At 39.3% G+C, this 13,787-nt stretch overlaps 1 protein-coding gene across 2 annotated transcripts in view; it reads left to right on the forward strand.

Annotated features, from left to right (window-relative positions):
* Window positions 1-13,787, forward strand: part of LOC136678022 (coronin-1C-A) — a 57,893-nt gene that overhangs the window by 15,907 nt on the left and 28,199 nt on the right. For both annotated transcript variants that reach the window (XM_066655776.1, XM_066655777.1), the window contains exon 2: window positions 10,070-10,269. In XM_066655776.1, the coding sequence (XP_066511873.1) occupies window positions 10,070-10,269 (200 nt within the window). The remainder of the gene's footprint in view (window positions 1-10,069; window positions 10,270-13,787) is intronic.

The following is a 13,787-nucleotide window of genomic DNA, read 5'->3' on the forward strand; positions in this document are numbered from 1 at the left end:
TTCTTTCTGGGTCATGCTTGCCTTCCTGCCTGCCGGCTTGTCTGGATGGTAAGCTTGCATGGGCTGTACTATTTTTTTTCCCCCTCTCTCTCTCCTCTGATTCTGCCTTGAAGACCTCCTGTCTTAATGTGGGCTGACAGCCAAATAGGCACTGGAAAACATGGGAAGGAAATGGAAATTCAGCATCACCAGTACTTGGGGGGGGGTGGTGTTTTACGTGGCCCAATTTGGGGCAAATCAGGCATGTTGGACGGCCCCTGTTTTCTTCTTTCATTGTCTAACTGGGATTTCAGACGTGAAGAGCTTATTCCTTTGACCATGATGTTTTTCTGCTGAATCGTTGACTGTGACCTGTTTGCCCATTGTTTCTGTAGAGGTATTCTATTTTTAGTACTCTGTCCTAAAGCTTTTTTTTTGGGCCACACTTGATATTGAAGTATTTTAATCAAACACTGGCCCAGTCCTGACACGTTTACAGGAAACCAGAAGCCTAACCATTCCTAATTTGGAGATGAGATTAAACTAAACCTAAGCAGCACAAGCAGGAACAATTTTCATACATTTACTTGTCATTTAAAATATTCAATTTTTTGTACATTTTTGAAGAACGTTTGATACAATGTTTTCAAGCACTTGAAAGTTCAATGAAAGACAGGCCAGGCAAGCAGTAGGAAATTCTTTTTCCACCATTAGCTGACATAAGGCCCGGAGGGAGGCAACAGTGTAATTTTTCACAGAAACCAAGGCCATCTCTACATGCTGAAGTCATCTGCACTGGCTATGTTTTCCAGGAAAAGTTTGGCCTGTGGTCCATGCTGAAAAGCAGTTACCTATGTTTTGTTAGAAGTTTCTTCAGAGACATGGCCACTATTTTGAGACAAAGATATTTAGAAAGCATTTTGCAACTTGCTAGCATTTTGCCTCCTTAATTCAGGCAAAATCAAGCAGGCTACACATCAAAACTTTTAAAATTACAATCTTAAAAGGCCTGTGTCTATTTTCTATTGCTTTGTGCATAGCACATTTCTCACTCTGACCATTTTTTTTCCTGTGGCTGTGACAACTAATGATTAGATGAGTGCTCGTCACCCAGCTGGGAACTGATATTGTGTGGCTTGGTTCTAAATTGACGCAGTTGTGCTTTTTATGTCACGGCTCGGCAAAGTCTCCATTGTTGCTTTTGAAAGGACATTTTCATACCATTCAACATCTTCATTCAACAAGTTGCTCAGTATATGCAGCAACCACAATGCCTCGCCTTATAGACTGTCATTATGACAGGATTAGCCTATGTGATTTATTAGCATTGTGAGACTTATTTTTGAGGTTTGGAGTTACATAAGTGACTTGCTCATTGCAGAAGTGTCAGTAATGCAGTGGTGAAGTAACACAGTGCTACATGTTTTTAGGCTGATATCATTGGTCATTATTATAGCCTTACTGCTGTTCTTCATCACACCTTTTGGCAAGAAACATTTGGTGAAATCTTAGAATGTTTTGTTAAACTGTAATAGAAATCTTTTGTAGGGATTTGTTTTGTATTTATCATGTGTGGAGTAGATGATTTTTGTATAGTGCATTTTTGCCCACTTATACTGCACACATGTGCAGACACAGAGATGCCCCAAAGGAAGTTTTGTTACACCATTTATTTTATTTCCTCCAGAGCACCCTCTGTACTTTCCTAGAAGGCTGTTTAAAACCAGCAGTATCCTCTGAGCTTTTTGTACATAAAAGGTCAGATTTGATTCTCCGCTTAGTTCATTTTTTTTTGCAAGAAGTGCCTGCTGGGCTTTTTGGTTGATGTTGCTAGGCAGCATGAAAGTGTTGGTAAACACTGACTAGAGGACTGCATGTGTCTTGGCACAGTGGTTCTGCTCTATGTCTCCAGTATTAGGCTTAAGTGAGTCACTCACCAGCAACCAGCCTCTATGTAGTCTGTGTACACGTTGACCTGCAGTCTGGCCTGACCTGAATGAATACTGCACATCTGCCCTGAATTGTAGACAAGCCACTCTGAGAAAACATGTGCTTGTCAAACCCCCCACCCCTTTCACACACTCCCCACTATACTTGATGTATGTTTGCCAGGAATGCTGCACTTGTGACCCTGGGCTGACCCTGTGCACAGCAGACCAAGGCAAGTTAAAGCAGTGTGGTATCCCAGCGTGTCTTGTTTTTAGCGTGACAGCATTGTCATGTGGCTTAACACAGCCAGCTGGGTGTGTGTACAGTGCAGGTTTTCACAGTAACCCAGTCTCTTTCCTGAAGTGGCTTCCACACTCCCTTCCCTCTGAGGATCAGAGCCTATTTAGCATTGGTTGTGTAGTATGGGTTTAGATTAGAGGAGTGGCATTTTTCGTATATAACAGTAAAGAACCATATATCCTTACGCTGCTGTCACACTGGCATTTTCTGTGATTTTGTGTGCGAAATCCCATTCATTTTGACCAGATTCACCTTGATAGGTGAATTTAACATACATACCTTCCAGGTGAATACATTTTGCCTATGATGTTTTGCAATGGAGTTCAACTTTGACGTGCAAAATCACATCCTTGACCAATAGTGCTGCTGCTATGGCTGTGTGACCACTGACATGCTCTGTACGATCAACATGGAGGTACAGCTAACTGTTGCTGTTTCAGAACACCAGATTATACATATATTCAGTGCAGATAACAAAATACAACACAAGCAAATGTAACCGTTAATACAGCTACAACTAATAAACCCTCCTCTGAGAGCGCCTCATTTTCACCACTGTTGCTATAATACTTGTGTTCTACAAATAGAACACTGCTGACCAAATGGAGTGTTTACAGTGTCCCTTTTGCGAAGTGAAGCGAAAAAGCAAAAACCCAGTGTTACAGAAAGTCAGCTGATGTCTGCAAATTATTATTGCATAATTTGGCTTAATTTTTTCCTTTTATGTTGGATTCTAGTCATTATCACTTCCCCTGCATCCCTACATACTTTGGTGTTGCAATTTATTTACATATCATAAATTCTTTATGAAAAATATATTGTATAAGACAGTGCTAGACTAGACCATGCTATTATATTACAATGGGCTGAATGGAATTCTGCTGCCCTGGAAAGGGCTCATGTTATTCCTTTTACATCATTATTGCTGCTAACTGGTGGCTAGCAACCTGCTGACTCTACTGCTAGCTGATGTAAACGTCGACCAAGAGAGCCCATATCCAACTAGTAACCTACAGTGCCTGTCAATTTGGTGAGCCCCTCTTTAACCCTGTGGTTCGGTGTGATGGTAATAATATGATGTATGGTTGTTATTGACAATAGGGATTTTCTGTAATGTAAAAAAAATGATTGGGAATAGCTTCTGGAGCCCTGCTATTCATAATTTATTCTGCATTTTCGGTGTGTTTTCGGTGTATTCAGAGCTCAAGATGCCTTGCACATGATCTGAAATTACCCTGTGTGGAAGAGAGTCATCTGTCTATTAAACTTTTCTTAAATGTTAAAATAGATCTTAGAACTCAATTCTTAATAGGGGAATGAATTGTGCTGTACAATGAGCTATTGTTTATTTTAAGCATTTCACCTAAGACAAGCATCTAAACTAATAAAATAAAAATAAAAATATGCAGACGTATCACAATGTGAGTGTACTATTTTGAGCTAGATTTTGGAACAAGCTTGGATCAAATTCATATTTTATTTTATTTTTTTCTTTTGAGTACTCAAAGGTACTCGTCCTGTACAATCTCTGAATCTCTGAAAGTCTAAGAATTTTGTCATCAAAACACTGTTATAGTTAGATTACAGTGGTAACACTAAATGATGGATGAAACAATTCTTAAAGCACGTCTCTCTTGCTCATTTAGAAAAGGGCACTTGTGCTGTTCTTCCCCTCAAGCTTCCCCTGTTGGAAGTCTGAAATGCACAAGCTCGGCCAACAACCTAGCAGTTCCTTGCTTGTAGCCAGAGTTAGTTTGGCAAGCAAATAGTGACATGAGGCTTTGCCATCAGCCATTTGCTTTTAATTGAACCACTTTTGAGGTGTCTGCTAGAGAGTCCCCTCAATTAGCCACTTCACACACATGAATGCTGCCAGGGAGCCATTTATCTCCACACATATTGCTTCCTCTTTATTAACCATTAATGTCATGATTTAGCTTCATAACTTTTAAGTTATTCGTATCACATTTTAAGATAGAGAAATTGTAGTAGTAGTACTAGTATTAGCCGTTTGACATATTGAAACATTAGTATATAACTTGTACTTCTTGTATGACTTTGTTACCCCATTAACTTCACATTGATTTATGTGTATGATCTGCCTCTTTTGAATTATTTGCTTTTATGTTCATGTAGTGAACGTGAGGAATCTGCTAGGACACCTGTTCCAAGTTACTGTGAATCATGACTTTGCAGTAGCCAGATCGCTGTAGGCTATATCAGCACAGAGTGAGAAATTCGCTCAGAGTTTAAAAGCGTGAGCCTGAGCAATACCTTTCGGAATTTCTTTGCTTGGGCGCTGTGTTCATTGCAACAGATAACATGGATATTTGAAGAAGCCTTTTTACAGTGGGGTGGGGTGGCTTACTTTGCTCAGACTGGCAAGTGTTTTTCTTGGTCAAGATTTAATGTTCACTCATTATTATGTTTATTTTCCTGTGTTTGTTTATTTTAACCTCCAAGTTTTTTTTTACAAGGTCTTCCAGTGTCTGCATTTTCTTTTTAAATTTGTATGTTCTGGATGTTCTTGTTGTCAAGGGTTTTTGAACTATTTCCTTGATTTAATGAACTACTATACAGTGGATGTCAGTGTTGAAATGAATAACACAAAAAAAAGCTTGTCCAAAAACAGTTTTCAGTTACTGTTCTGTTCTTCACTTATGTGCACAACAGTTTCACAACCTTGTAACTGAATGACTGTTTTATCCGTTCTTCTTAATAATCCGTATCTTTGTTCAAGCTTTCTGTTCCTTTTTAAAAGGTCCCACAAATCAAGATGTCCAGAGGCCAAATGTTCTGTCCTTTTTATGGGCTTCACGTGCAGCTTCCAGACATCTCACCCTTCTTGAGGCAAGCCTAGAGGAAATGAGTTGATGACAGGGTCAGATTTAGGAAGTGACACTGCTTTTGTTTTGCATGGATTGAGTGGAATTCAGGCCTTCTGACTTAAACTGGTCTTGTGTGACCTTTTAGCATAATAAGGGAACTCTTACATTAGAAACCTTGGGGTGGACTTCACATGGCCAGGCAAGCATGCAGTGAAGGGTTAGAATGAAGCCTCAAAAGTACATATGCATCTTTTTTGAAGCTGAAGTGCCTGTTTTTTTAAACTGAGCGACATGGTCACCGTTTATGGGAAAAACTTCTCCATTTGACCTCTCATGTCTATAATGAGAGGTGGAATAAAGGTCAAATTTAAAATCATTTCAGTTAAAAACCAGAGCAGGTGTGATTTTGGTAGTGGATCATACTCAGTGTCTCAGTAAAAAAGTGCGGTGTAGAATGAGTGGAACAGACACAGCAGTGCGGATAAGTTTCTTGGTCAACCAACCAAAAATTTCCAGCCACTGTTTCTTGACTTTACATCTGCAAGGTGCACCACAGGGGTAGGTGACTAACTGAGTGGACAGTGAGTGGGTACTAATGTTTAAACGCTGTCTGATCCACATGTACCTAGTGTTGCACAGTATACCGATACTAGAAAAGAATCTTTGTCATTAAAAACAGTACAATATCCCATATAATTAGTACCGGTTCTAGCGGTTAGAGCGGTATTTCCCACGAGTGCCACAGGGGGGAAGTGTGCTTTCTAGCGAGTTTAAAAAAAAAAAAAAGCCCGACTAGCATCAGCAACTTCTGCACAAACCTTAGCTACTTTATATAGAAGATAATCGCCCTGACCGTGAGTGGCAGAGACAGCTCTCTCTCCACGGCTTCTCTGCTCCCAGAGAACGGGAGCGTCCCGGAGACGCTGCTCCCCTCGATGCAGCTCATCTGCTCCAGAGACTGTCCGCACAGCAGCTCACACAATTGAGAATGAGCTGCGAATGTGCAAAAAGTGCTGCCAAAGAAACGTTTGCTTCCTTTAATGTTGAGATTATTCCTTTTTCTGAATTGAGGTCACACAATTGATTGAAGCATTCAGCTTTATTGAAACAGCAGACGTGTCTTATGAAAGTATGACACAGGACTAAATGTCACGTGTGGCGTCACACTTAACAGATACCAGAGATTTTGCTGACCGCCCTCAGCTTGTAGAGAAAGTACATTGCTTTTCATAATGTTTTAGGTTTTTGCCATGGTATCGTTTCAGTATCGGTATCGAGATATTTAGGCAAGTCATGTATTTGGTATCGCGACAACACTTGTACCAGCACAACACACATTAACACACCAACAGTCCAGTGTCACTGCAGTGCTAAGAATGATTCATCACCCAAATCATACCTGCTCTGTGTGGGGTCCATTGAAGACCATTGAAAGGGGCAAACAAATTATGCAGAGAAACAGATGGACTGCATTTCTGTTTGTAGAATTAAAGTGCTTCTGTATGGTCAGTGGAGATGAGAGAATGGACAGTGAGTGTAGAAACACACTTGGTCATTTTCTGCCTGATTGGTGTATGTCCATACATAAAAAAAAAAAATTATTTATTTGTACGTTAGCCAGCGTTTCTGTCTGTTCTCTGAAGAGTTCACTTGAAACAAGAAGTCCATTAGGGGAAATTGTGAGGCCCTCAAAGTCTCCATTTTATGATTCAGAAAACATTTACAATGGTGCCTTAAAACACAAATGTAAATCCGTTTTTGGTCACAGTCCCAAATCAATGCTGTTACATGAGGACCTAAATTCTTGCTTAGTGCACTGTAAAATATTCAAGTGATATGTAGGGAGCTGTAGAGGCAACAGCTCAACATGTGACCACAAGCGAAGTTTTATCAAGAGACAAAGTCCACATTATCTGCTTGAGTCACACTGGCTACCACACCCACCAGCAGGATCCACTTCCCGAATCATTCCCTTTTCCTTTCAGCAGTGGAACCTCTTAAAGTTCACTTGTTTTATTTATACTTGGGACAATGTTCACCCACAGAAGGGTTATAAAAATTTCATTTGAGATAATAAATTGTTGCCCCACAACTTAAAACACCAGAGAGAATGCTTTGGTCCTGTCTATAGCCCTACTTGAAAGGCATTAGCTTTATGTGGGGAGTTTGGGGAATGGATGTCAGTAATGTTTATGATGGATTTGCACTGGATAAGAAATCTTGGTGAATATAACAGAAATGGGAGTGGCTACTCTATACACACATTGTTGTTACATAGTGTGGATCATACACAGCAAAGCTACTGGAGTTTTTATACTGTCACTACTGTTCTGAGAAAGGCCCTCCCACCAAAAATATCCAACCTGTAGTGACAGTGTCTTCTAGTCTTTCAAAATAGATAATGGGTGAGAAGTCCCAATAGTGTGTCTGCAGACATGCACTGTGTTCAGAAGCTGAGCTTAGTTTTTGCCTCATTTTTGAACAGTATATTTTGTCACTCAGCACCTCCGTTCTTAAGAAGGCCTGTAAAAAATTGTGTATATATATATATATACAATATATATATATATATATATATATATATAACCTCAAATCTACAGGTAAATCTAATCCTGTATGAGTACAGCTTTACACTTATTATTATTATTATTATTATTATTATTTTTAAAATATGTCTCAGCTGTAAATGCAACCATTTTTATACAACAGTCCTTTTACAGACCTGTCTTTGCTAAACACTTGCATGGATTAATTTTTTTTTTTCCTCCTACTCTGTAAAGCTTTTGAGCATATCCATGCCAAAAGTTCCCAAGTTGTCATTGGCTCTCTGTTGTTTATATTGGGAAGTATCACATAATTTCAGCATGGAGCAAAGAGTATGTTCTTGTATTATAGATTTGTTTTAGCAGTGGAGCAAGACAATTGGATGACAATTAGGACACAAAAGAGGCAGGTGTTGAAGTGTATATGGTCCTAGCTGAGTGTACTGTGCCTGAAGGAGAGTTTATAATCCATAGCTTTCTACGTTTTGATTTCATGACTACACCTGGCATGGGCACTGCCAAAGTGGGCTTGCCTCAATTTGAACTCCACAGTTACTGCCTTTGAAATGGATATCATCGGTTCTCTTTGACCAGTGTAAAACCAAATGTGGCTTCGGCCATGTAAAGATTGTTCTCTTCATCTACATTTGTTTATTCAGATTTGCCCTGGACCTACTTGGTCAGACCTCTCATACAGCTTATATTTTAATTTGATTTGACACTAAATTTGCAAAAGCTTGCTCTCATTATAATGACAATAACATGCAGCATTCACTCTCTTTAGTCTGGTTACCAAATAACCTCCCTCACTCTACAGAGCACTCCACCCCCCATGACTGCAGCACATATGTTTAAAGAAATTAATGCATGTTTATATACATTTTATCATTAATTTATAATTTTTTTTTAAACCCCATGGACACACTCACCCTGTACCTAAGAAAATGGGATTCTGGGGATTCATTACTCGCCTTCGATCCTGCAGCTGAACTAAACTGAACATGTTCCAAAACTTGGGCAGATAGGAGATGCGGATAGATACGTGAAAGTAAAGCAGCTTGCTCATTGTTTGCATCACCATTTGTGCTGACCCAAAAAGAAAAATATGAGAAAAACGCCTTTGGGTGGTTTTGCTGTTGGGAAGAGTGTCTGTACTGACTGCAAAGGGAGTGCGAAATGAGTAGCATAGTGCATATTGGAAGCTACTTTTCATACTTTGTCATCTTATTTGAATTTCATTCCAACTTCCATGGTTTTCTTAGTGTTATTTGTCACTTTGCTAGTTTCTTTATCTGGTTCCTGTGTTTTCATTAGCCAATGACAGGACCTGTTCACACTTGAGTCCGTTTAAATATTAAAATCATTAAAAAAAATAATTATGCAAGTCTGAAACAAGATCAGGAGGCAAAATATCTATTATCTAAGCACCAATTTATAAGTTCAGTTAAGTTTTTGGGTTGATACGATATATCAATAATTAGCTCTGTGGAGTAGCTGGTACTGATATTAAAAACTGATCATTTTATCTTTCTGTAATTAAAGCAAATTAACAATTAGCAGATTAAAGCAAGACAAAATTCTTTTTGTCATAGGTTTTCATAGACTTTTCTTCAGTATTTGTACATTTTTGTACTTTTTAGTTTTGAAGTTTATTAGTTGTAGTTCATTTATACTTTTATCAAAGGTTTACTGCTGGTTCCGCATATATGGTTTTTAGAGGGGCGCTAATTAGCACAGCACCGGGTTTGTTTTGGAGAGCGTGGGAGAGAGTGTTTGAGCAAGTGTGTGTAATCATTTATCATCGTGTTTCAGTAATAAGTTCAGGTGCTGGATGACACAATTTTCATGTGTTTTATATAAGAGGGGCTTCTGCACTGGGTTGGTTGAGAGTATCTTTCTGTCATTTAACCTGCTTTGTGTGTGTTTACACCACTATCTGTGTGTGTATGGGTTTACACCGTCATCTGTGTGTGTGTGTGTGTGTGTATGTGTGTGTACTGAGCTTCGCTGATATTTTAAATTAGCTTTCAACACAGAGAAATTTAATCCCAGGAACTGTTCACCGCAAAAACTTCCACACGGCAGACAGAAGTTGTGTATTTACAGGCGTCATGTGCAAGTACAAAAAGGCACCAATTTATTGATTGTAATATTGGCTAAAATACCATAATATCGGACAGATGACAAGAACAGAAATCCACATATCTGCAAATATCCTGGCCGCCGTGCATCACTAGTATCTATGCGCCTTGCACTGCTTGAATTTCCCATCTGCTTTTGAACCAGCTGACCTAAAATCTACAGACTAAAGCTAACCAGCAAAACCTTCTCGACTGAAATTCAGGACTAAAATTGTATAATGTATCCCTGGCATAAAATGAGGAGCCTGATAGTATTTGATAGTATTCTTTCATTATTTTTCCTGCTTAGAAAACTAGTGTGCCCTGGCTTTTTTTTTCTCTCACTCTCTCCCTTTATTTCTCTCAACAGATATGTTCAGACGAGTGGTGCGGCAGAGTAAATTTCGGCACGTGTTCGGCCAGGCGGTGAAGAACGACCAGTGCTATGATGATATCAGGGTGTCTAGGGTCACATGGGACAGCGCCTTCTGCGCAGTCAACCCCAAATTTGTTGCCATAATTGTGGAGGCCAGTGGGGGTGGAGCCTTCCTCGTCCTGCCCCTGCATAAGGTAAGTGACAGGGAATTAAACAAAAGTGTATTGAAAGTGAATTTAAAAAAGTATTATTAAAAAAACTGTTTTGTGTCAACCATTACTATTCAAACTATACAGAGAGGACTGACAATTTTTGAGGTTTTGGCTGTTACACTTCCCATTACTTGGCATGACCTGTACTCCACACTGAGTTGGATTTACTGCAGAGAGTGATACTCATGCTTTAAATCGCATGTTAGCCAGATACCGCTTCACCCACAGACATCGGGAGATGTCTCTTTCCCCATTCTCCTTTTCTTGTCTTATTTTCTCTTCTTCCCTCTGGTGTCATATTACAGAGAATAGAGAGTCTCAATAAGTCTAGTGAGTGGAAAATGTAAGCTTTGTGTCTTTTTGAAGCTATAGATCTATATTAAATATTTTACTATTCTTCTCCAAGGTCATCCCCTCTTCTTTAAGCGTTTACACTCAACCCCTGAATAGGTAACTTTTGCTTATTCAGATCTGTAGTGCCTCCTGAGAGCCACGGTATTGACATTTAGCTCTCGCTAGCTCTTTGCCAAGGCAGCAAATAGAGTGATGCCTGTCTCTCGGTGGTGTAAGCAGATCATGTTTCTCAATGGTTTTGTCTCGAGAGGAGGAAAAATGGATTTCCCAAGCAACAACACACCTAGAACATTCTGCTACTGGATACGGGTGATTAGTATCCTCAGGGATTCTGTAACCTCAGAACGTAATGCACAGTCCTCACTGGCCTGATTGGAAATCCTCCATAATGACAAAGACAAAGATTTACTTATGATATAACACAGTTGCATTGTCTCTCTAGCTTTTACACCTCCTTTTTTGTAAATATTATGCCCATGGTTCTCCTTATGAGGTTTTTAAGGTTTTAACTTCTGTTGATCTGGCGAAATTTTAACCAAAGCAATTGCTGGATAATTGCCGTGTTTAGGATAGAAATGGTTGGACATGTCTAACATATTGTCTTTGAGGTATGTGAATAGAGTCTGAACAAGGCACAACAAAACAAGTTGTTTTAATGTTGCTTGTGTACAGCACAGCAATTCAAGGGCTTCAGCTTTGGTTTAGTGTATGAGGCGCACCCACAGATGTGTACATAATTTGAGAAAGTCAGGAATTAGAACTATCTGTCGGTGGCGTCTGCAACAGTCTAGGATAAATCAAAAAGCTGCTTCTTTTAGTGGTGAAAGCAAAGTTTTGACAATCCTTACTGTTCCTCAGATACTTATTTAGGTTTAGCTCAGTTGATTTGGCAATTAGCAGGAAGAATATCTACCTTAAAATTGATGTAAATGCAATAAATGAATGCTGCTGGTTAACACAAACTTTTAAAAACAATGGCTTAGCCTGGGAGTGGGGTGTAAGCTTCTAAACATTTAAACTGCTCAGCTGTGCCCTGAAGGACAGTAATTCTCTAGTAAACACATGCATCATCAAGGTGAGGTCCACCTGAAACATGCACAAATAGATCTTGTGAGGGCAGTCTTTGTTTTCCTAAGGGATTAGGAAGCTAGCTAGACACATTTTTGAACACATTTTATCAACATTATAATATCTAAACTATTTTCCCTTGCCCAAGTTTAGCTTATCGGCTAAAGCATCTTTCTCTTTGGGCTAGAGATGTGTCTGAAGGAGCTAACAAATAATTGAAATTTGTACACCTCTAAACAGCACTGTGCAAACTGCAAGGCTAAAGAATCATACCTGCCACGAACTGGGGAAACTTTTCCCTTCCATTTAATTTAACTAGTGTATTGCAAGCTTTTCTGAATGATAGACTCAAATATATTGGGTTTTTAGTATTGTATGACATGAAGTCATCTATATAAAAACAAGCTCTCAGTAAGCTAGATATTTTTGCTCCAATGCAAATCAAAGAAGCAAACTTCAAAAAGCAAACACATCTTGGCTGATGGACAACATTTCTCTGTCTTTCGTTCAGCGGTCTAGCCATCTACGGTGGTGATGGAATGTGATATTTACCAGGATGGGTTTGTGTGGCTGCGGTGACATTGACAAGCCAAACTCAAGCAGTTGATTAGAGGGTGTTGAAATATGACCATGACATACGAGACATGTTTGACACCCGTCTACTGAGACCTGTCATCAACGTCTCACATGACCACTTATTCGGGCACACGCTTCTCGAACATTCTCAAGCATAATTATTCTAGAAATTGTGTGTTTTTCTCAAATTAAATTACAAAGCAGAAGTAAATGTAGTTTTGCTTCCATATATTACAACAGCTCTTGAGAAACGTCCCTATGTGCAAGACAGATTACACAGCTCTTACTCTAGTCAATTTGCTGCATCTTTTGTGCTTATCTGTCAGATTGAGACTGGCCCATCTGTCCTCTCTTCTGACGCAGGCTAAAGTGCTAAACTCGGCCTGTTGGTCTGGATTTAAAATGCGTCATTGAGTGTGCCCTGAGGTGCTGCTGTGCTTTGAGCTTTCAGTTTTGGTTTCTGATCGTTGAATCTTGGTTTGTGCATGTGGCATGCCTCTTTACACTTAGATTGAATGTTGTATGTTGGCCTTTCTGTGTGTCTGTTAGGGGTGGGTGTAATGGCAAAATATAACCACCTAAATATAAAGCATTTTCACAATGCAAACTGAGGTTTAGGAATGTGGAACAGACTACACCAGAAAAACAGGGAACATGTTCTTGAAAGTGCTGAGTGCAATTACTGTGAATGCAGTGTGCAAACACACATGTAAGAAAACCTTATGGTCCATTTTCACGGCATGGTACCTACACATCTCTGCAACTTGACTCCACTCTTTTTTTGGTACCTGGTTTGTTTAACACTACAACTATTTTCAGTTTGCATTGTTTTTGTTGTTTGCTTTGCACTTTGCCCCCCCATTCCTTGACAGTTCCTTGTTGAACTGTCTTGCTCTTGCTGGTGTCTCTCCTCCATCATCAATTCAAGGAAAGCAATACCACAGCAAAACTTTTACACAACCATTGAGTCAGATTGAAAAATCTCCACACTAAAGTCAAGGGCACTCGTTTTAAAGAGCTAATTTACAACCAGTCAATGCTCTGCAAGGTTTACATGTCACATTTAGTCCCCACTCAGCTCGCTTGGAACCACAAGCAAGTAGGTACTAAAGTACCTAGATCCAGGTTCCAAATATGCCTAAAAAAATCAGATAGTGTAGCTACCATGCAGTGGAATAGCACCATAACATCCAATCTTGAGAGCCAGTTAAATTCCATGTTTATGAAGAATAAATTTTAAAAGAAAATTAAACTGATCTATCTCACCCCCACCCCCTCACACCTGAAGAGTTTAATCATTCTGAAAGCCACCTCAAAGAAAGCAGATACATAAAATGGTTACCAATACACTTTCTAAAGCTTATGTTTTAAAGTTAAGTTAAAATTAAGGTGAAGAGATACATGCAGGGCATTGCAAGACAAAATAAGCTCTTGTACATTATAGGTTGATAGGTTACATTGATATTTAAAATGGCTGTGAGGGATGGGGCCATTCAAAACTA

Source organism: Hoplias malabaricus, chromosome Y (assembly GCF_029633855.1).
Source record: "Hoplias malabaricus isolate fHopMal1 chromosome Y, fHopMal1.hap1, whole genome shotgun sequence".
In the NCBI taxonomy this organism is placed as follows: domain Eukaryota; kingdom Metazoa; phylum Chordata; class Actinopteri; order Characiformes; family Erythrinidae; genus Hoplias; species Hoplias malabaricus.